This window comes from Astatotilapia calliptera, chromosome 2, assembly GCF_964374335.1.
Source record: "Astatotilapia calliptera chromosome 2, fAstCal68.1, whole genome shotgun sequence".
NCBI lineage: Eukaryota > Metazoa > Chordata > Actinopteri > Cichliformes > Cichlidae > Astatotilapia > Astatotilapia calliptera.
This window is the reverse complement of record NC_137423.1, coordinates 34,081,501-34,103,443: the sequence shown is the minus strand read 5'-3', so window position 1 is coordinate 34,103,443 and position 21,943 is coordinate 34,081,501. Positions and strand designations below refer to the sequence as shown.

Genomic DNA, 21,943 nt, shown 5'->3' with positions numbered 1-21,943 from the left:
TAGCAAGAATCTGTAAGGCTAAAAGAGGGAGGATGAACTCTAGAGGTCATATAGATGAAGCAGTACGTCAGCTGCTCAGCCATGATCAGACCTGGCAGATGCAGCGCAGCTATAAAACTCTGCTCCGGACTCCTTGTTTGTGGGAAAGTGCAATTAAATGTCAGCTTGAAGACACTCCCCACTGTGCGGGAGACGGTCCTGTGTAGACACTGCACTGCTACTTACAGGAGGAGGGTCAGTTAAGCAGGCATACCAATCAGTCAGTCCAGTGAAGCATCTCATTTGTTTGATGGCAAGCAGAAACTCCCAAGCGTTTAAGTACAAACAACTGCAGTTCCTCTAGTGGCCACTTGAGGGTGGCAGCAAGGAGTCCATTCTCACCATGTTGGCAGAAAAAACGGGTTCACAGCATAGCAGAGAAAACTGTTGTGGTCTTTGTGACTAGGTCCTTTCTTCTGTGCAACGGGTAATTTTCTTTTTATTCACTTCTCTTAATTGTTATTGATGCATTCTTTAGGTATTTGGCTGCTTTGAATATATGTCTATCAGCTAGGCTAACTAGCTTTTTGTTAGGCTACTACAGCCAAAATGGCTAACTGTATATCTCTCTGTAAGCCCGGCTAGCTCAGTCGGTAGAGCATGAGACTCTTAATCTCAGGGTCGTGGGTTCGAGCCCCACGTTGGGCGTCCGCATTTTGAACCACACAAATCACAACTGACATGGTGAGAGTAGTTAACAGCCTGGAAAAGCGAATGTGTCCTCAACACAACAGGAATGTGGCGACAGTAAAACAGGTCTCATTGTGAAAATGAAACGAGCAGCGAAGGTGGCTGAGCTTAAGAAGCAATAGATATAGTACACCAAAGAAGTAGAGGCGAAAACGAAAGGAACTTTCTAAGTTGAGCGTTTAATGTTTCTCATTTTGAGCAGACAGGATGGGCAGGATTTCGGAAGAGTGCATTAGAGAGCAGGCTGTTGATAAAGAAAGAGAGGCAGGGGTGAGATCATTTGGTCATTTGTAGAGAAGATATAGTACATATTTTGGTCATAAAAGTTGTTGGATGTATTTTATTAATCCGATTCTTATCACTGAATAGAAAGTATATGTCTTTGTGTTGAACCCAGACAAGAAATAATAAAAACATCACTTGGGTTTCCGGCTGATAAAAAAAAAAAAGTATGAATTATGTGATGTAGACAGGCAGTCTGTCGAGTAACGGGCTCATTACAGCTTCTTGAAACTGAGGGATGGAAAACCCTCACTGGTAATAGTGGTTTTTCCACCAGTGGCAACCCAGCAAGTGACACAATGGTCAGGTTTATACCTTAAATAGACTTTTTGTTTTCTTCTTTTCTTCCTAAAGGAAAAAAAATTAATTGATCAGGATTAACGGGATAGTGTGGGTTCAATAAAGAAGTACAAAAAAATTTCCCAGTGCTTCACTATGCTTGTCAGAAAATATTAGGTTTTCTAATACTTATGATCTGCTGACCAGTCCTTAATTTTATGGCGCTCCATTTTGCAGTTGAAACCCAAACATAATCCATTATATAATATATAAAAGGTTAAAAGAATCCTCACCAATTAATTTATCAGTAAACCGAGTACTTGTTTCAGCTCGCTAAGCGTGCTAGAAATTCCACAGGGACCTGAAATAAAGAAACTGTATTTAGTTCTTGACACATGGTTGAAAGGGTTTATTGTTTTATTTGGGTTCAAATCTTAAAAACAAAAATTAAAAAACAAAAAAAACAAAGTACAACACTCAGGAACAACAGTGGCGGAGATTTCATCGGGAAATGAACAGCGGCGGGCGAAGGAGGAGCGTGGGTGCTGAGGTCTGATGTGAGTGGTTACTGAATCACGTCTGTCAACAGGAAACAGGGCTGACAAGAATAAAGTGACAAACAGAAGAAGATAAGGGTGTAAACTGTGAAACGGATAAGTCTGGTGACGCCCGGCGTGAATCATTCCACCTGACGGCAGACAGAAAATATGTCACACAGATTCGTTATCGCCATGAATGCAGAAAAACCTCTTTTCTACACGAATGACTGAATAACCGTAAACATGATAACAGGAAAATGGGGAATGACTTTGACAGGACTAATTATTTTAAGGCTGCTGGTTATCTGTGAGACATTGCTGCTACAATGTGTTTGCATACGGTACTGCATGTATATTTTTACACATAGTGAGGGCAGACAGAAAACTGTCACTCTCCGTGGACAACACAGTATAAAAAGCTATTAGTTTAACATCACAGTGACTGGTTGAACTGCATCCACCACTTGTGTTTTACAGCTTCTTTCTCCTTGTTTGTGTCTGTGTCTCGCTCTCCGTGTCCCCTCCAGCTCTTCTTCTTTAAAAGGTGTACGGCCCGACGTAGATGGAGAGTCTGAGGGCGGAGCTTGTCTGATAGTTGTTCTGGTAGTTGACCAGGGGGTTAATGGACACCATCTCCAGGTCCAACGTGTACTCTCTGGGCCCTGACACGGCACGGGCCAGCACCAGCATGGCACTGATGTTATTGATTTGCTGGGGAAGACAAAAAATAATGGAGTGTTAAAGCAGAGTGGCATTTACACTGGTGCTCTTCTCACTGTCACATGTCAAAGTGTCTTCTTTTAAAACGTCTCATCACCTCTATATGAGGTGAGCTTCTTCTTTCTTTTTTCAAGAATCTGCACATCCACACAGTTGTTTTTCATTTATTCCAGCTGATTAAAATTCTCCTCAGGTTGACACTGGGCTGCGCTTACCAAAGTACATGTACCAATAAAAATGGTAATAGAGTCCGTTTTGCCCTAAACAGGAGCTAGAAAACTAGACGAGTGAGGTGAAAGTAGAACACAGGCGGCACATTAAGAAGTTAAAATTGTACTAATAGCATATAAAATCTACATGTCCAGGCTCCTGGGTATATAACTCAGTTATTGAGGTCAGCCTCTCCTATCATGTGATCAGGGTCTTAACTGTTTCACGCTCTTAGGTCAGCTGATTCAGTGGTTTGTTTTAAACACTTATTTTTATAGGATAGGTTTTCTTTAACCATTATTTTTGGTCCTGGATGAAAGTGTGTATATGGGAATAAATATAAGACCATATGTTTCCTCTGTGTCTGTATGCTGGAACATGTATACTTATTTTTCAAGTGTGGTTTTATTCAAACTGTGAAGTGCGATGCAACTGTTATTGTTATTATTATTATTATTGTTATTACCAGTCTAAAGTTAGTATTTAGACCTAAAGACATCTGGTGTTGTGATTACAGGATCCCACTCTCCTCACCCTGATGTAAAAGTCTCCGTTTTCATCACCGGAGCGGATGCGGAAGGTGTTGTAAGCCCTCGCAGAGACGCTGGTAGCCTGGATCTGGAAGATGTCCGAGGGGACGGAGCGCTCGGAGGTGATGCTCATGTAGCGGTGCACGATGGAGAAAGGCAGCTCTCGACAGGCGGGGTTGTTGACGGGGCACACGCAGCGGCTGGATGTACAAATGCACACAGAGAGGAGCAAACAGTTACAGTTAAGAGAACAGTTGTGCGTTAGTAGTAGGAAAACATCATGAGCAGTTAGAAAATGAGCCAACGGAGGGAGTAGTATGACTGAGAGCAAAGGGCTAAAACCTAAACAAATATTGAACAGTGGCCATTTTTTTCCTTCATGTTTTTCTAAAAATCATCTTATACTACTAAATCTTCAGGGATATGTTAATAGTGACCCACACCTGTTCCTGAGCCAGCACTTGTTCACAGATGTAATGGTTTTCTTATTGCATTGGAACACATTCAAACGAAAAGGTTGAAAAGCTGGACTCGTACGTGGAAAAAGTAATTGGGGTAATCTTAGAGTTTGAGCCAAACTCAGCACAGGGGCTGATTATACTCGGAGCCGATGGCCAGCACATATTTGAGTAATTGAGAAAAGGTGTGTGGAGTTGCGTGTTCGCGTACGCACACAGAAGCTTTCACGAAGTGTCACTCACTTGTCAGACACTTGGATGTAAGGTTCCTGGCAGCTGTTCTTGTCCACACACTGGTATCGTCCGTGGATGTTCACGCAGTTCTGCGTCTCCGTGCACTCGTGTTCTCCCGTTTCACATTCGTTTATATCTAAAGCGAGCAAACAGCTTGTGATGTTTCGCTGAACAGCAGACAGGGGCTCGAGAACAAGGATGAATAGGCATTGACTCAGTGCACCATTTGTGACTCTGAGAGCACAGAGGGGAAGGTGTTAGTTTCAGGAGGAAATGGAGGCGGGCGCACTCACCCTGACACATTCTGGTGCCCAGCAGTCGGTATCCCTCTGGGCACACGCACGAGAACTTCCCTGGTTCGTTGACACACTGGTACTGGCACAGGTAACTGGAGTAGCTGCACTCATCGATGTCTAACAATTCACAAGGTTGGGTTTTATTAATTGTCGATCACTAAGTAGCAAAAAAACTGAGAGGGATAAGCGTGCACTATCACTGTCGCTCCTTTTGTCCTTCATTACCTTTACATTCAAAGCCATCGGGCCCGAGCTCATAGCCCTGATCACAGCGACAGAGGAAAGTGCCGTATGTGTTGTAGCATCTCTGCGAGCAGGGGGCACCCATCTCACATTCATTCACATCTGAAAAGAGGAAAAGCAGAGAATCTGAGGTCTGTTGTAGGCTGTGGATCAAAGGATTTTAATAAAGTTAAAAACCCCAAACTCTGTGTTCATGTCAGTGTGTTGAACATCCAGTTTTCCAGTTTTATTTTTAACGTAAGACTGGATCTGGTGGAAAAAGGTGATGTCATGAACTTCTGGAAATCAAAGCACCGATTAAACTTGAACAACGTGATTTATTATGTAGTGACAGTTGTGGAGTTATAAGATAATGATGTAATCCAAATCCCATCAAATTTAACTCACATGGATTTGATGAAGAAGAAGGAGATCAGCTGAGTTTTTCCGAGGTCAAAGCCTCAATAAACAATTATACTTTTGAAAGTAGCTGTGACAACTGTACTCACATACAGTTTGGGGGCAATTCAGTATTGCCATTTGCTTCTATTTTGCATTTGGAAAGGTTTTTTTAGCCTTTGTTTTACAGAATAGGCAACTTATTGGACTATTAGGCAAAAACTATGCAACTAATGTAATTAACTGTTTTATTGAAGCGCTAATTATTAAAAAAAAAAAATAGCTTAAACTACCAAACAAATATAAAGAAGTTTAAATTAACTACAGCATTAACAAGAAGTAATGGGGAGTGATACTGAGAGAGGGAGGCAGCAGTATACATTTGCAAGAAAAACATCCAAAAAAACTGGCATCATTACACATCAACTATTACAATTCTCGATGTTAACCTAACATACTTTTACTTTAAATTGTTATTATTTCAGAGTTTTTTTAGTCAATATTAGAAATGCAGGACTGTTACTCACACTGCTGTACTCTTAAAACTCACCAATGCAAGATCGATTGTTTCCTGCCAGCTGGAAACCTGGTTCACACTGACAAGAGAAGGAGCCGGGCACGTTGACACAGCGATGCTGGCAGTACCTGTACCTGCACTCATCGATATCTGCGAGACAAACGAGAGTTATTAAGAACAAGATTTAAATTTCTAAAGATTTTTGGGCATATTGCCACAGAGGGGGGGGGCTATGATGCTCTTTTCTAGCTTCATATTCTTACTCTGTAGCTTTGAATGATTCACAGTTCAAACAAATTGTTATTTATTTCTGTCTGTTTCAAAGGGCCATGGGCTGTTAACAGAGTGCTTGTAAGCCTCGCCTTATTTCCATATAAGGAGGTCTTTGCTGAGCTGCCATTTGCTCCCACAAGAAGAGAAAGAACAGTTGGAAACTGGGCATTTAGAGCAGTCTGAAGTCTGACTTCTTGGCTCACACTTTTATGTATGCAGACTTCATTATTTGAGACTCAAATCCACCATTGTATATAGGAGAGAAAATAAAGAAACGCATAATAGCCCAGTTAAGCTTAATTACACCAATTAAAGGTGAAATTCAAAATATCTCACCAACGCACTCTGTGCCGACTTTCCGGTATCCATCCGGACACTGGCAGGTGAAGGCGCCCACCGAGTTGATGCACTCCTGGCTGGGTTGGCAGTCGTGCTCGTGTCTCTCGCACTCATCGATGTCTGTGTTTGTGGGTGTGGTGATACAAACGTTTAAAACGCTGTTATTGTGAGCGAACACACCATCATGCAGCATGACTGACATATACAGTGTGAGTGTTACATGCCACTGGCCACTACGTTCCCCTCACTTGCACCCAGCAGCTGAGAACATCATGTTGAGTCATGTTTGCTGTGTCATGCAGGCCACTTTCTCGCTACAAGTCTTAAAACACAGCAGCTGTCCTCGTGTGAAATCTTCCAAATTCCTGCACTGTCTGCCCGCCTCCCGTGGACTCATGCTCACTCACACCCTCACAGATTGCACCCACATGCTGCCTCCAGTCCTAACACCTGTTGCAGCCACCTGTCCCTCACAATCTGTGGCCGCCAACAATGAGTTTACACAACCATACACACACACACACAAACATGCTTAACAATCGCTGATCCTGCGGCCACCTGTCCACCTCCAACCCCCAGACCAACAAACCAGACACCCACCCACACAGCTGTTTCCCTGAGGCTCGTAGCCTAGAGGGCATGGGTTTAAGGGCTCAGCGGGTGTAATAGGAGGCTCTGGAGCAGGGATGAGTGACGCAGAGCGGGGAAGGCACAGGTAGCCTCCATAGTGATTGAAGCACTTCATTTCCCCCTTGCAGGCATCAGGAATGGTCTCACACTCGTTTATGTCTGATGGGAGATTGAAATGTAAAACACAAGGCAAGATTATAGAAGCAAGAGGAGAATCAAGGTGTTACTTGATTCAACATAGCCTTACCTTTGCAGTGCTCAGTCTGAGGGTCCCAATGATACCCATCTGTGCATTCCTGTAAAACGCAGCAGACACAGTGTGTGTGTGAGAAAATGATGGAAAGAAAGATGTGAACAGCCCCCCTGTGCCAAGTAGTTGCATAATGTATTCATAATACATAATAAATTTCCCAGTAGTGAGACGTGTAAAAAAATTAAAACGAAAAGAAAAAGGGGAGGATAGAGAAACTTGTTTCCTCTGCTAAGCCAAAAAGACAAGAAGCCTGCTTCTGTTAGAGGATTTGTGACATGTAAACTACTTTCCTAAAGCAAAATGTCACCCTAAAAAACAAAAAAAAGTATTTAAGGCCACTGTTTGGAAAAAGGGTCATTATCATTCAAGGGAAAAATGCTGCTGTAACCTGCATGGAAAGCGAAACCAGAGGCCTGAAGAAACATGGTATTAAAACCAAATTTAACCCCAGCAATGAACACTGTAAAGTCCTGAGAAGGGAACATTTATGTGGAACTTTGAACAAGAAGATGATGAGGCAATGAGAAAGAGCACAAAGAAAGAACAGAGAGAGGATTGGAGGCCAGCATTTCAACACAAAACCTGTAATGTGAAGTGACAGGTGTGGAAAAGAGATGCTAATAAAAAAGAACGGAGTAGGAGAGGGAGAGAGATTCATCCATCCTTACCGTGTAGGTGTCACTTTCTGAACGTGGCTGTGAAATCGCACTGCGGAGGAGCACAGTCACACATATGCACACACACAAGATTGGCACACAAATACCCTGCATACTAATGCACTATTTGATGGGAGATTGGGAGATCGGACTGGAGCATGCACACAAGCGCACACACACAACAATCAGGCAGGTAGCGGTGCCCTGAAGACGAGCCTTTGTGATGTGCAGAGCAGTGGTATCTGTGTTCACGGAGAGAGACAGAGGGAAAGAAGGAGTGGGGGGGAAAGAAAAAAAAACATCAAAAGACAAGATTCGAAACTCAAAAATCACAAAAACGGTTTGATTCTGTCTCAAAACTCTCCTGTGCTGTTAGCTGTTCCCACAGCTGAGATGGATAAATCAACTGGAAGCAAAGGCACCAGAGCCAAGTTTTAAGAAGTCAGTCAGAATGCAAACAGTTCGTTTCTTGGACTCGGTTCACCGTTTGACAACCAAACAGTTCCCCCTTGATCGCAGCGAGAATAAATGGAGTGAATCACTGTGCCAGGTAAGAACATAAACACTGTGACGTCCTCCAACTTTTTGCTGAAAATAACAAAGTCAACATCCCAGAAATACTTTCATATTAGCTGCTCACAGAAAGCTCTCTATGTCTGCATGCTGGCAGCCGGCAGGGTGACAGTCCTGGTGAGCGCTGCCTCCAGAGGTTCGGTTTACAGTGTATCAGCGCTGCATCGGTGGGCCCGCATCAATCCAGGCCAAAACATCAATTTTTTTTTTTACAGAAGCCTCTCCTGCTCAGCTGTTTCACTCTCACAGATTACATTAGTTTGCACCTACCAAACTTATTTTATGTAGAATCAGAGTCATGCTTGTTTAACGGACGGGGGAATCTGTCTTTGCCAAAATAACCAAACACATTAAATGCTCCACTTAAGTAGAATTTCTGGTTCTTTACTTGCGTAACTTCCAATTTTATGCCACTTTCAGCTAAACTGCATTTCACAGGGAACATTTGTACTCAGTAAATGAATCTTTATTTAACAAAAACATTGCTTATAAAACGTTATGGATTTTTATGGATTATAGGACATGTCATGTCGTCATACGTCTAAGTGAGCTTGTTTCGGTTTATATGCAAAGCTGTGCAGAGAAAGCAACTGAACATCTTTTAAAAAGTATGTGCAATCACACTTTTATTATTTAAGAAATATTTAAAGCTCTGTGAAAGCTTTCATGGAACTTTATAAAACACCTTTACTGCTTCTATCAGAATTAAAAGTTTAAGTAGCAGCCAGGAGCTGATAATGAAATGGACTGAATTAGGTGATCATGAGCAGCTGTGACCACCTCTATAAAAGCAGATGTTTTGGCAGTTTGCTGGTCTGAAGCGTTTAGGTGTATTAACCCGGTTTGACAAGCAAATTCAATCTGTGCAATGGTCACAGAAACTTAAAATTTTCAGGCTTCAGTTAAATGTTAAAGTTCATGGCAGTCCAGTAAGAAAAAGACTGAACAAGTATGGCTTGTTTGGAAGGGAAAGAAAAAAAAGTTTGTAGCTTATGTTTGTAGCTTTGTAGCTTAAGTTTGTTGCTTTTGAACAAACCACAAGATTTCTGGAATAATGTCCTTTGGACAGGTCAGCCCAAAGTGGAGATGTTTGGCCAAAGACAGAATATCAGCACAAATGCCTCATATAGTAACTGTCTCTCACTGTGGTGGAGGGGTAATTATTTGGACTTGGGCACCCTGCAGTCACTGAGTGGACCATGAATTCCCCTGTATACCAAGTTATTCCACAGTCAGATGTAAGGCAGTCTGCCCGCTAGAGCTGGGCTGAAACTGGATCATGGGAGAGGACAATGAAATCAAGCAAAGCAGCACATCTTCAACACAATGGCTGAAAAAGAAAATAATCGCTGGGCCATTCATACATGACTGAAATCCTGTGGTGGGCCTTTAATAGTCTTTATGCATTACTGTGAAAAACTGTTTGACAATCAAACAGAGAGCCGTGCATGAATGAAAGAAGAGTTGGACAGATTACCTCCAGAATGATGCGAGAGACTGATAGATGATGACTACTTCAGAGTCGTGCAATTAAACAGGGTTACAGGGTTCAATCAAACCAATGGACCAGTGCAGGGTAAAAAGATCTGCACAACATTTACTACATTTATTTTAAAGCTTCAGTTACTATGGCTATTTTCTGATATAGATTTAAAATCTAAAATATATTTGCCCTGCAGCAACTTCAGTACCTGTCTATGGTGTACCCTGCCTGGATGTATGTAAAACATAAATCTTGGTTACTTTTAGATTAAGTAATTCAACTGGCTTTTTTGTTGTTCAGTAAAAATAGACAATATACAAATCATAAATCAGTCCATTATAAACACTTTTATTTTATCTGCCTGGATTATTGTAGAACAAATTAACCAAAACACTATTAATCAACATGAGAATGTAAAGAACTAAAAGCCATGACCATTTAACTGCCATATTAGCCTCTTTAAATCAACTTCCAGTATGCTTTAGACTAAATGTTTATAATATATTATCAAAATATAAGGGTCTCTGTGGCCACTATTTAAGAGCCCTATCTTTGATGTCTTAGTACTGTATGCACAGGGGTCTTTTACCCACACCTCTTGCAAGATTTTTTCCTATAGTAGAATATTTTTTGATATTACTATTTTTACTTTAATACATTGTTCTGTACCATGTAGTGTATTTCTAAGGTAAATATATATTGCATGGTTCATTGGTGATGGATTGGGCCTCTCTGGCAGCAATGACACAACCATCCTTCAGTTAATGTTCCTGAAAGAAGCTATAAGTGTTTAAGCTGAGCCTAAACATAAACAAGTTGCCCGTTCCATCTCCGCCAGACCAAAAAGACACGGGGAAAAAAACAGACAAATTGAAGTAATAAAAAAATCCTAAGCAAGTCTTGTTTGCAAAGTGAGTGAGCGCCAGTTAAAATACAGGGAGGAAGGTCATAATCACTGCCTGTCTATGTGCATACACTCACGCTCTGATATAAACTCCCGAGGCCACATTTGCAGGCATTGCTTATTGTTTTATTTCAGGCTGAGACAAACAGAAGGCCGCAGGGTGACTTGGACACCCCGAAATACTCGAGGAATGACATCACCGTGACCTTTGAGTGGTGAAAAGCAGAAAAATATGCTCTCACACTGTAAGCTCAGACGGTAAGGCATACCACCGCGCAATCAGACAGCCGCAGTGCGTGATCTCTCTGAATTGGCCCAACAGTGACTTACAACCAGCAAGAATTTGACCCGAAACCACCCAAAAACAAACTGACCATCAGACTGGGGTCCAGTCACTCACTGGCTACTGAGTGTGGGCAGCAAGGATGCATGGGTGTTTCCCTCCTGCTGCTGGAGATCAAGTGGCGGCAGATCTCTGGAATGCCCGTGGCAAGGATGTGGGCACCAGTTCTCAGCTGGGATGCCCTGCCACTACAGTGGTTCCCAGAGTATCGGGTTCTGGGAAACCCCCCACAGTTCACATAAGAGGACAGCTGGTGCCAGACCTCCAGCCACTCTTCCCTAACCTCCCATCCCTTTGGAGGATGTGTAGGAGGATGTCAGAGAATGCGGCTCTGATACAGAACTTCATTGTCTGCATTCGACCACCACTGACAGGGAAAATACATGATTTGAATAACTGATGAGTCAATCCATAGAAAATGAATCAGGAAGAATTTTCATGACTCGTTTTCCAGCAAAACAGTGAAAGCAACTACACAAATATGCAGTTTCCCCTGCTTTTTCTGTCAATACGAAAGTAACCCAAATATGCAGCAGGGTTTGATTATTAGTGGGGCAAAATGAGACATCTGAAAACGACATCTTGGACTCTGGGAACTTGTGGTGGGCTTCTTTTTTATACAAGTCTACCATTTACTAGCCCACAAAAATAAAAAATACAAATCATCGATACTTAATGAAGTATTTGGAACTTGGCTCAGCTTCAGGACTGCCAGGTGACCCATTTTTAAATTCACACATTCAGAACAGCTTAACAAGCAAAATGTCAGGCGGCTTATATCAGTGACCACATGGAAACCAAAAAAAGACCAACAGCTGGAACACACACACACAGAGTTTAGACTCCAGGATGGTCACTTGTTGTAGTGTATACACAAAGTTTGCGTTGATGTGCTTGGCTGTGCGTGGAGCAGCCTGAGAACACGGTGACCCAGCGCGCTCCACCAGCTGTGCTCAGTTACATTTGTGGCAGTGAACCTGCATATCCACAATCAGGGAGTCTCCATCTCACACTCGGCCTGACTTCTGTTCCGGGAAGCTCCACAGGTAAAGACAGAAATAACGCCCTGTCGGAGAAACTCACTCACAAGGTAAAACATGTTCCTCCTGAACTCTAACATGTGATGCTTTTGTGTTAGAGTTCAGAAAACTTTGACATGCTTGCTTTTTCTAATCCCCACCTTAAAGTGGAAACATCTGCTTTTACCTGCAGGAAATTGATTACACAAAAAGTGAAACAGCAGTTGTGCACTGTGAGGTCATCCAGGTTTAGAGAACTCGTCTACATGTTGACACCTGTTTGTGTTTCAGATTTTGAACTTCCCCCACCTAGAGACTAAACTGATCTTGTGACACTGACATTGAAAGTTGTACAAGAGGGATGAGGCGGAAGGATTTTGCAATATTACAGTACGATAACATGTGCCCTGTGACTCACTGCCTCTCTTCCTGTCTAACCCCATATTACAGTCAGAGCCAAGAAGTAAACTACTCAGACACAGTTAGCCACGTTATCTTGGCTCTCATAAGGAGCCAAGTGCAGCTGGGAGAGCAGAGCAGAGAGCAGGGCAGTGGTGCAAGTGTGACGTGTATGGCCTGTACAAGAAAAAGTGGGTAAGAGGTACATCTCACCTCCCTTACTTCTCCCTAAAATGCTCGCAAAACGTAGTAAGTCATCCAGCAAGTCTCTCTTTAACAAACAGCCATTCTTTGATATGTGTAAGAGGCTAAAGAAGCACAGGAAAACTCACAGAGGAATCTTCTGTCTCTCAGTCTCCGTCTGACCAGTGTGTCCCTCCTGCCGGCTGCGGTCGTCCCAGCCGAGTTGGCGTACAGAAGTGGTCCCTTAAACTCCTGCCTGTATGACCCTGAGAGAGAGAGTGAGTGGGGAGACCGACAGCTGGAGCAGCTGAGCACATGGAAAGGGAGGGAGAGAGAAAGAGAGAGGGAGAGAGAGGGAGCGAGCAAGACAGGCAGAGGCGAGAGAGAGCGAGAAAGGGAGGAGAGGAACAGCCCCCTTACCCCCCTTCTGGCCCCCTGCACTGCCATCCTCCACTCCCCAAACCCCCTCTCCCTGACCCCCCAGGATGCAAATTCCTGGTCTGCGGCCCAAATACCGAAATTCCAAACCCGTCCAAATCGCAGGCACAACTCGCAGATTCACACACGCACATGCCCCCACATCTTTTCACCCTCTCACTGGTCCCACAACACACCTGGTTTCATTTAAACCAAACCCCCGCAAAATCCCGAAGCTCTCCCACCCATTCTACCCTCCCTATTCCCATTTACCCCCCATCTATCTATACTTACCTCCCCCATCTCTCACTCCCCTTTTTTCTTTTCCATAAAGCCACTAAAGCCCTCGCTCTCGTCCAATCTGACATGCAGGGATATTTATAGCCAGAGAGAGAGGGAAGTTAATGGAATGTGGACAAAAATTAGAGAGTGGAAGAGAGCGACAGTCTGTGTGTGTGTGTGTGTGTGTGTGTGTGTGTGTGTGTGTGTGTGTGTGTGTGTGTGTGTGTGTGTGTGTGTGTGTGTGTGTGTGTGTACGTGTTTGGAAAATTTTTATTTTACAGAATAAACCAGCGGTGCTTTCTGGGACAAAAGACAAAAAAATAAAGAAGTATCATGAGTCTTGACCCACGCACCAACTTTTGTGCGTGACTAATGCGTTACTGCGCTTGGAATCATTTCCAGCAGCATGTTGTCTTGCAAAATTTGTAGTCTGTCATGATGCAAACGGGTTAAGATGTTGCTTAACTCACATTAATCCTCATTAGTTTCAGTCTCATTCAACTCTAATGGACACATATTCAGACTATCCTCAAATTGGGATCAACAGCAGCGGCAGCGCTAGTCTTAATTTTCCTTAAAAATATCTCATCACTTGCAAAATAGCTCCCTGCATTTTATTTTTAGATGGGAGGCGGTTTCTCCAGCTACCCTCCAGTGTTTGGTTTAAAAACCTTCACTCGGCCTCAGCTTATTTGTCTGACTTTTGTTTTTGTCGGGTGGCAGAGATGGCAGCTGTCACTACAGGGGATGTTGTTAAAAATCACAGTCCCAGCTGGACTAACTGTGCCCCCACCCCTCATCCAGTTGGTCCCTATTCCCATAAACACACAGAGACACCCCACACACTGACTGGAGTCACAGCCTGTCGTGCATGTGATCCGCTGGTCCTCTTAAAGTGAATTAGTGAATAAAACGCTAATTCAGTTGGAGTCAATATCAAATTCGCTGTTTTCACTTCTTAAGTATGGTTCACCCAACCCCCAACCCCCGGTGAAAGATCCTGGGGGGGGGTTAATCACAACATCTCTTCCTTCCAGAATAAACATGAAACATTACATAGGAAATAAAACAGAAGGGCATTTTTAATGTAAAATCTTAATTTTATTTACAAACCAAATTTACAGACAACGTTGGGGGACGCTAGGAGCAAAGCAGGCAGACAAACATACAGCGATGACGGAAGAAGCAGAGAAAGCACATCCGAAGGAGCGAAGTAACGCCATAGCAAACTGAAAGGAGACGTGAACCGCTAGGAGAACTCTTCAGTCGTGATACATTTTGAAGATGCAGCTTTTGACGACGCCCATGTATCTGTCCCACACAACTTGATGTCTGAGGGCAGAAAAGAGAAAGAAAACGGTGAGTAAAAGGAGTGAAAAGAGGTGCTCCAAATTTCATGTCAGACTGTAATTGTGAAATCAGAGTGAAGAGAGTAAATGAGGCAATCTGTGTCCCCCCTGTGTATACTGGTGGGGGAGTGGGGGGTCTATGTTTCTTTTTATGAATATGTCTTTGTTAAGCTTGTAGTGGTTCAGGGCTGTGTAAACCCTTAACTACATTCCTGAGTGTTTGCACGAGAAACAAGGTAACTACAGTTTAAGAAGTCATGAGCAAGATAGGGAGACACCCACTGGCAGAACAAGAGCGTCAATTTTTGGGAGGGTTTTAACATACAGCTTCACGCTTCAGCAGCGTCTAACACCACCATGCATATCCTTATTCGGTTATTTGAAGTTTTCCCCAAAAGCTCTCTATGAAAATCACAGCTCTATTTTAGCACAGGATACCCCGGGGGAATTGATAACCTGGGTCGGTGCCAGGCTCTGACTGATAAGCTTCGGAGAATAAAAGCACATTAACTCACTTGAATGTGTCGAGTATGTGTGCAGAGTTGGTGTAATGAGTGAGGTAGAGTTTCATGTCCGCAGCTGACCACCGGTCTGAACGGCACGGCTCAATAAACTGTGGGATAAAAGGAGGTGAGAAGGTTACAGCATAAAGCCTCAAAGGCAGACTGATGCTGGGACAGACATTAAAGAATTCAGGCTGGCTGAGCCGTCTTTACTTATGTATATATATATATATATATATATATATATATATATTTTTTTTTTTTTTTTTTTTTTAAAGAAAATCTCACCTTCTCTACAAGATCAATAAAGAAATCTCTGACATCTTTTGTGTTGGTCAGCTTTGCAGCTATGTTGATGAGGCCTCTGGAAAGATTCTGCAGAAACAAAATTACATTCGAAACTGTTATTTCCTTTTCACAGTTATTCTCACGGAATATCATAAAGATACTTATCATCTCTCACCTTGAAACTACCCTCCATCTCAATGAAAACTTTCGTCTTTCCTCTCAGGGCTGTACAGACCAAACTGAGCAGAAATAAGAGAAGAAAGGAAAAGAAAACAGATTTAAAAAATTCAGAAGCTTTTTCAGGAGTCAGCAAAACATGGAAGTGTCTGGAAAGCGTGTTCCTGTTACCTTTTGTGTTGATCGAGCAGATCTTTGTCAGTGATTAAAATCTTCAGCTCTTTCAGTTCTTGCAAAAACTCTTTGTCAAGATCGACGTCCATGTCTTCCACCATGTTGTCTACAGGAAAATTCAGACACTGTCAAGTTAGTTTAATGGGAAATATTTCTAGAAATTATATTTTAAATATTTGTGTTCTTATAACTACTTGGTTATTAAGTATAATGACTCAGATGCTACCTAATATTATTCCCTCTTTCACTCTCCTAATTGTTAACCTGGGAATTTAAAATTCATCCTCTTACTGATGAAGTAAAGCCTGAAGGACCTCTGGTGGTCAGTAAACCTCACTGACAGAGCCATTGATCTAAACTTTATTTAGTAAACACAATCAACATATAGTTACCGGCTTTGTTAAGGTACACCTTGCTAATAGCAGGTTTGACCAGCTTTTTACCTTCAGAACTGCCTTAATTCTTCATAGGGTCAACAAAGTGCTAAAAACATTCCTCAGGTTTGACATGACAGCATCACACAGTTGCTGCAGATTTGTTACTAGTGAGAAGATGGGTACAATATCTTCATAAAGGGATGGACATGGTCAGCAATAGTACTCAGGAATGCTGTGGTATTTAAATGATGCTGAGCTGGAGCTAAGGGGCCCAAAAAGTACCAAGAAAATATTCCCACACCATCACACAACCACTACAAGCCAGAACCATTTATGCAAGGCAGGATGGATCTATGCTGGCTTTACCTCATAACATCACAACAGGAGTCGAGACTCATCAGACCAGGCAACATTTTTCCAATATTCTATTGTTCAATTTTGTTGAGCCTGTGTGAATTTGAGCCTCAGTTTCTTAGCTAAAGGGAGAGGTACCCAGTGCGGTCTTCAGCTGCTGTAGCCTATGTCCTTCAAGGTTTGATACTATGTGTGTTTAGAGATACTTTGGTTCTAATCAAGTGGTTATTTGAGTCAAAACTAAGCACTCACCAACAGCCCCAACTGTCCAGTTGCTGATAAGCTGACCGGCACAGAAAGCAAAATCCTGGAAACTGAGGTATTGCAGCTTTCTTTTTCCCGTCTCAAACCGATTGTTGGCAAAGAAAACGATGGCAGCGTAATCCCTGTGATAAAGACAATAAACACACGGCATTTAAAAAAACAAAAAATAAAACCAAGCAATCAGAGCACCCAATCTTTTCATGTGGTATTTCGTTAGAATTTGTTGCAAAATAACATATTAATTCATCACAACACTACAACATAACAGATTTTAAGTTATACAACTGCTGTAAAACACAAGCCTGAGGCAGAAGGCTTGTGCTCTGTGCCTGTCGCTGATTACCTTGCAAGTTTGTCAGACAGAAGAAAATGCTGACGTATGTTCTCCACCAGGGGTCCCTTCAGCTCTTCGACAACTTTGAAAACACGTTTGAAGTTGTCGAACTGAAATTACACACACAATGCAAGAGATTTACTAATACTGAAAGAATCTGCTCCACAATCAGAAATCCCACCACAACTAATAAAATGTACCCAGAGCTATAAAACCAAATTAATTGTTGAAGCCGGCACACAACAGGAGCTCTGGCATGGTTTGATGTTTGTTTCAACACTCAGCTGTATCCTACCATTCAATAACACACTGCCGGAGCTTTAAAATATCAATCTTTACAATGCACAGTGAAGACTTACCTGTCGTCTGCAGCTTTTTAGTGTCACACTTGTCTTGGCACTGATGTCGTCCAAGTCTTTCTTTGTTCCCTTGGAGAGCTTCTTTCCCAGGACCTCACGAACAAATGTATCATCAAAAGCATAGTATCTAAACAAGGCAAGAGACACAAAAAACAAATTGCCATGAGAAGAAACGTAGCATAAAGGAGGAGGTTTGGCAAATAAATACAGGAATAGAGAGTTGTGACTCCTCTGAAATAAATGGGTTAATTAAATTAGAGCGTCATGGCCGCACCTCTCTATGAGCATGATTTGCCGATGAGGAGGGATCTGGAACAGCAGCTGGTTGGCTAGTTTGGCCGGACTGTGCAGCAGGCGCTCACACATCTGGAAAGTCCTGTACTGGTCCATGGTGTCACTCAGCAGGACATCTTTACTTGCCTCACACTCGTCCATCACTCCTCCCTCCATGCGTACCTTCACTGCATCGTTCACTGTTGGATAAATCACACAAGCGCAGTTCAAATGGTTGATGAACCGATGATGCCTGAAGTTAAATGTGATAACATGAATGAACAATCACTGCTGTGCTGTGAATAATCAGCAGCCTGAAACAGCTGCTGCACCATATTTGGGCATTAAACCCTGTATTTCCAATTTCTTTACCATATTTGATTCTTAAAGTTTACTTGTTCCTTAAATTAGTCTTATGATACTTAGAAGCCACACGTGCGTGTGTTTAAACACTGTACCTGACCTGAAATCACCACACCTAACATGTGATCCTGCTAGGCGCACCCAGTAAACCCCGTTCCAAAGAGAGAACACCTACTCCTATGTTTAATACTGATGAGAATGGAAACAGTGGATGGATTCATGAGGAGGGTTTGGTGCATATTTTTATTTATAATGGGATGTCTACATGACTGTATGTCACATGTATTTTTTAACACCTGTTCTCCACTTACTTGATGAAATTATTTAGAGATAACACACTTTTTCACCTTCACATGGGGTGGCAGTTACACCAAGAGAGAGTTATACATTGTGTTACTTATCCTAAATTAATTTAACCAGTAATTAGCTTTAGTAAATCCTGCCTGGCAGCTTCATCTTCATTAATCTTTGTTCAATATATCCACCATACCTCCTCTGCACATCTCCAGACTATCTCAGCCTCGCCTCTCTAACTTTGTCTTCAAGAATTTGAAGCAATCTAAACTTTTTTGTTCGTTTTCTTTACAGACAGAGCAGCGTGTGTTTGTTTGCTTTGTTCAGATTCATTACTGCAATTACTTTGAAGTTGAAAAATTAAGCCTTTAAGCATCATTTGTGCTTTCTGACTGGGTCCCAATGAGGATATCAAGCCTCATCTCTGAATCTCCTAATTAACACACCCCATATTATGACTAAAAATTAATAACAAAACTAATAAAAACTTTAACTGGAAGGAGTAAACACAGCCTGGAAATAAACTAAATTGAAACACTCAACAGCACTGTCAGAAACAGTGAGCAGATCACAGGAGACAGAAAACGATCTGCCTGACTGAAGTATTTCTGTGTTCTCAGAGAATGATCGACCTCTGTATGCAGAGCTCTGCCTTCAAGCTCAAACTATGGATTAGGTGGAATCATTACAAATGCTCAATAGCTCCTATTGCAATCAAACTATTACAGTCTGATTATGTTTTTATGTTTGTTTTTTATTTCTTATGTGTATTTGCTTTGGTGTAATGCGGCAGCCTAACTGCCAAGTCTGAGCTTAAATATTACACTAAATCGTCTTCACTGTAGTTTTTTTCCCTTGCCTTCTCAGATGCTTCATTTTAACATTTTTAGACGCCTAAGATGTGAAACCATTATGTATTTCACAAAAGTATCTTATTTTCTGTAAAAACAAGAACATTAATTAGTTTTAAAAACTGAGGTCCTTCACTGATCCCCTCTCGACTGTTTGGTTTCAACACTTTAATTTATTTTATATAATTAAAGGAAGCCAGTCACTCTGTAATTACACGTTTTCAACAGGCTGTGTAGCAAAATCATGGCCCAGTCATTTACAAATGTGTTAAGAGGTGTGATCAGTATTTCCTCCAGTTAAATGTGGCTCAGACCAAAGAACGCTTATTGATTTTTGGAGGAGGCCAAGTCCCCCTGTTCCTGCACCATTTCTCAATAAAGGTGACCCATTGGGAGAAGTGCAGCCATAAAAATACCTGGAAGAGAAATTAAATGCTGTTTCAAATACAGATGCATTGTTCAGAAAGGGCAATCATGGCTGTTTTTTAAAGTATCTTGGAAATGCTTTATTCAGTTTCTTACTGAGTCTGTGCTTTTATTTTCTGTGACTTGCTTATTTGGCAAAGCCTTAATCTTTAAAACCGGTGAAAAGTAGAGAAAACGGTTAAGTTGTCCTGTAAGATTACCGGGCACCACCTTTAGTGAATTTCAGTATCTGTGTGAAATCAAGCGTCCTCTCAAAGGGACAGACTGTCGTTTTAGAATCTCAGCATCCTTTACATATTAACAACCACACGTTTCTATCAGAGAGAAGGTTAAGTCGCCCCACAGTTAGCACTAATAGACTCAGGCAGTCATTTGTTCCATCTCCTGCTGTATGTTTTAAATAACTTTTAACTTTTAACCATTTCCCTCAGTTCACTGTAGGATTTTGCATTCTATGTCTGTACTGAGTTGGATCACTGTCTGCAAAACAAAGTGTCACATGGTGATGTTGAAGCTTTATTACATGTTATTACTATTTTTGGACTGCTTTATTATTCTGAACCACCCCTTAAAATATACTTTGATACTTGAGGTGGATGACCTTCAGGCTGGGCACCTCTGCTTTGACTGTGTTAGCCGCCAACTCCAGGTAATCACACACTCTTTATATAAAAACGCATCTATTAATAGGATCGTTGTGACCCAGACTCTCACATGTGTTTAGCGTTACCCCTACCTGTGTATCCGTCCAACCACAGCTGGTAAACCTCCTCATCCATGATGGTGGTGTTACCCACGAACACATCCAGCTCTACAGACATCTGCTTAAAACAAACAAGAAAAACATGTTTATTGTTTAGCTCAGGTATCACCGACATATAGCTGATTAGCTCGGGTGATATTATACCTTGTTCTCAGTGTTCTCTCAGGTAGCTGGCGGCGATAAAATCGTGTCTGCAAAGTGAACTATTTAATTCTATTAGCTGGGCTTAAATTTGCTCTCCATGGCTTACTGATTAGCTAACTTCCTCCATAAAATGTTAGCCTCCGGAGCTAGCCGAGCTGCACAGTTATCGACGGCCAATAAACGGGCAGCACTGCGGCGAATTAAGACCACGTTAATGTGACGATATGACACGATTATTAAGCAGCTTTTGAATTTACAGCAACAACGTCTATGAAATATTACAGCCCGTGAGAGACACGAGTGCGTAATGTCAACAACAGCAGTCACATAGCAGATACTTCCGGTTCTATGATGTCACAGGAAAAGCTCCCGAATTAAAAATATGTTTTTGTTTTTTGGTTAATTTAAGTTTATTTTAATTTAATTGCCATTTTAATTTCTTTCCCATTTTTCTATTAATCAGTATTTCGGTCGCATCTTTTTTGTATCGTGTGAAATTCCTTTGATCGTTTATGTCCGTTATGTTCATTACCTTCCTTGCAATAAAGCTATTGTTTTAGATACCTATTATGTCATCGTCTTATCACAAAACTCAGGCACTGAAAACATTCAATGTACACGTGACTGCTTTTTATATTAAATAAATAAATAAATGTGTTTTTTATAGTGTATATATATAGTATATATATATTCATATTAATACAGAAACATACTTCTTTCCAACTCACTCACACCTCTATCAACACACTCAAGGCAAATAATAATAATAATAATAATAATAATAATACCCCTGCTCCCCCGGAAGATCATACAGTGGCCACAAATGACTGAAAGAGAATACTTTTGCTGCACATATTGAAGGATATCTCCTTTCTCAGGAGCCCGGCACGCCTTTTTGTTTACAGCCTCTGTGTTGGTCTTCCAGTTCAGCCTGTTGTAGACGTGGACACCCAGGTACTGGTACTCTTCCACCACATAAACACCCCGTCACAGGATAGAAACGGGTCGTATAACAGACGTCCTCTTCCTTGTGAAGTCCATCACCAACTCTCTAGATTATGGTGATTCTATTTTATTTATTTATTTTTGCAGGATTTTGCTATATCTACATATAGCACAGCCCTTCCCGTGTTTTTTTTTCTTTTTCAATTATCTTTCATTGGCTTAAACATCAGTTTTCTCGGTGTGTGGGGGGGAGGGGGGGTCTTGCTCTTTTTCCCATTAACAGTTACTGCAGACGTCTCACATGACTGTGGGCAGCATGTGACACAACTATGAGACGCCCCTGAGGATTACCAATATGAATAACACACAATTCATCTGTAGTTTTTTAGGAGCTGATCATGTGCTTTTAAGGTGTGGCTCTGACAAGTGAATACGTAATAATAGGTAATGTTAGTGCAGACAAAACGGTAACTTCTGTGATATTAGAGTGTTTAGATACATAGAAAATCATTATCATTGAAAGCTTGACAAATGGC

General features: G+C 41.7%; 2 protein-coding genes, 1 long non-coding RNA gene and 1 other non-coding gene across 5 annotated transcripts; 2 read left to right on the top strand and 2 right to left on the bottom strand.

The window, feature by feature from the left end:
- Window positions 1-345: 345 nt before the first annotated feature.
- Window positions 346-4,703, top strand: LOC145431789 (uncharacterized). The gene is made up of 3 exons (XR_013912083.1): window positions 346-466; window positions 2,357-2,657; window positions 3,277-4,703. It is a non-coding gene; the product is annotated as an uncharacterized LOC145431789 (long non-coding RNA).
- Window positions 615-687, top strand: trnak-cuu (transfer RNA lysine (anticodon CUU)). The gene has a single exon. It is a non-coding gene; the product is annotated as a tRNA-Lys (tRNA).
- On the bottom strand, window positions 1,685-12,808 carry efemp2a (EGF-like fibulin extracellular matrix protein 2a). Its single transcript, XM_026144212.2, has 11 exons — window positions 12,620-12,808; window positions 7,579-7,808; window positions 6,905-6,953; window positions 6,628-6,816; window positions 6,025-6,147; window positions 5,449-5,565; window positions 4,503-4,622; window positions 4,275-4,394; window positions 3,991-4,117; window positions 3,294-3,489; window positions 1,685-2,540 (listed from the first exon to the last, which is right to left on the bottom strand). Exons 2-11 carry the CDS (start codon window positions 7,678-7,680, stop codon window positions 2,367-2,369), a joined length of 1,317 nt encoding a protein of 438 aa, XP_025999997.1. The 5' UTR covers window positions 7,681-7,808; window positions 12,620-12,808; the 3' UTR covers window positions 1,685-2,366.
- A 1,440-nt stretch (window positions 12,809-14,248) lies between these two features.
- On the bottom strand, window positions 14,249-21,494 carry fibpa (fibroblast growth factor (acidic) intracellular binding protein a). Of its 2 annotated transcripts, none has more exons than XM_080307962.1 (11): window positions 21,251-21,494; window positions 20,292-20,376; window positions 17,623-17,821; window positions 17,349-17,475; window positions 16,999-17,099; window positions 16,644-16,777; window positions 15,658-15,766; window positions 15,485-15,548; window positions 15,310-15,396; window positions 15,034-15,131; window positions 14,249-14,501 (listed from the first exon to the last, which is right to left on the bottom strand). In XM_080307962.1, exons 2-11 carry the CDS (start codon window positions 20,374-20,376, stop codon window positions 14,432-14,434), a joined length of 1,074 nt encoding a protein of 357 aa, XP_080164088.1. In that variant the 5' UTR covers window positions 21,251-21,494; the 3' UTR covers window positions 14,249-14,431. The 2 variants fall into 2 exon arrangements, with proteins under 2 accessions (XP_080164088.1, XP_025999950.1); XM_026144165.2 differs by lacking the exon at window positions 21,251-21,494 and adding an exon at window positions 20,463-20,838.
- Between the last annotated feature and the right edge of the window lie 449 nt (window positions 21,495-21,943).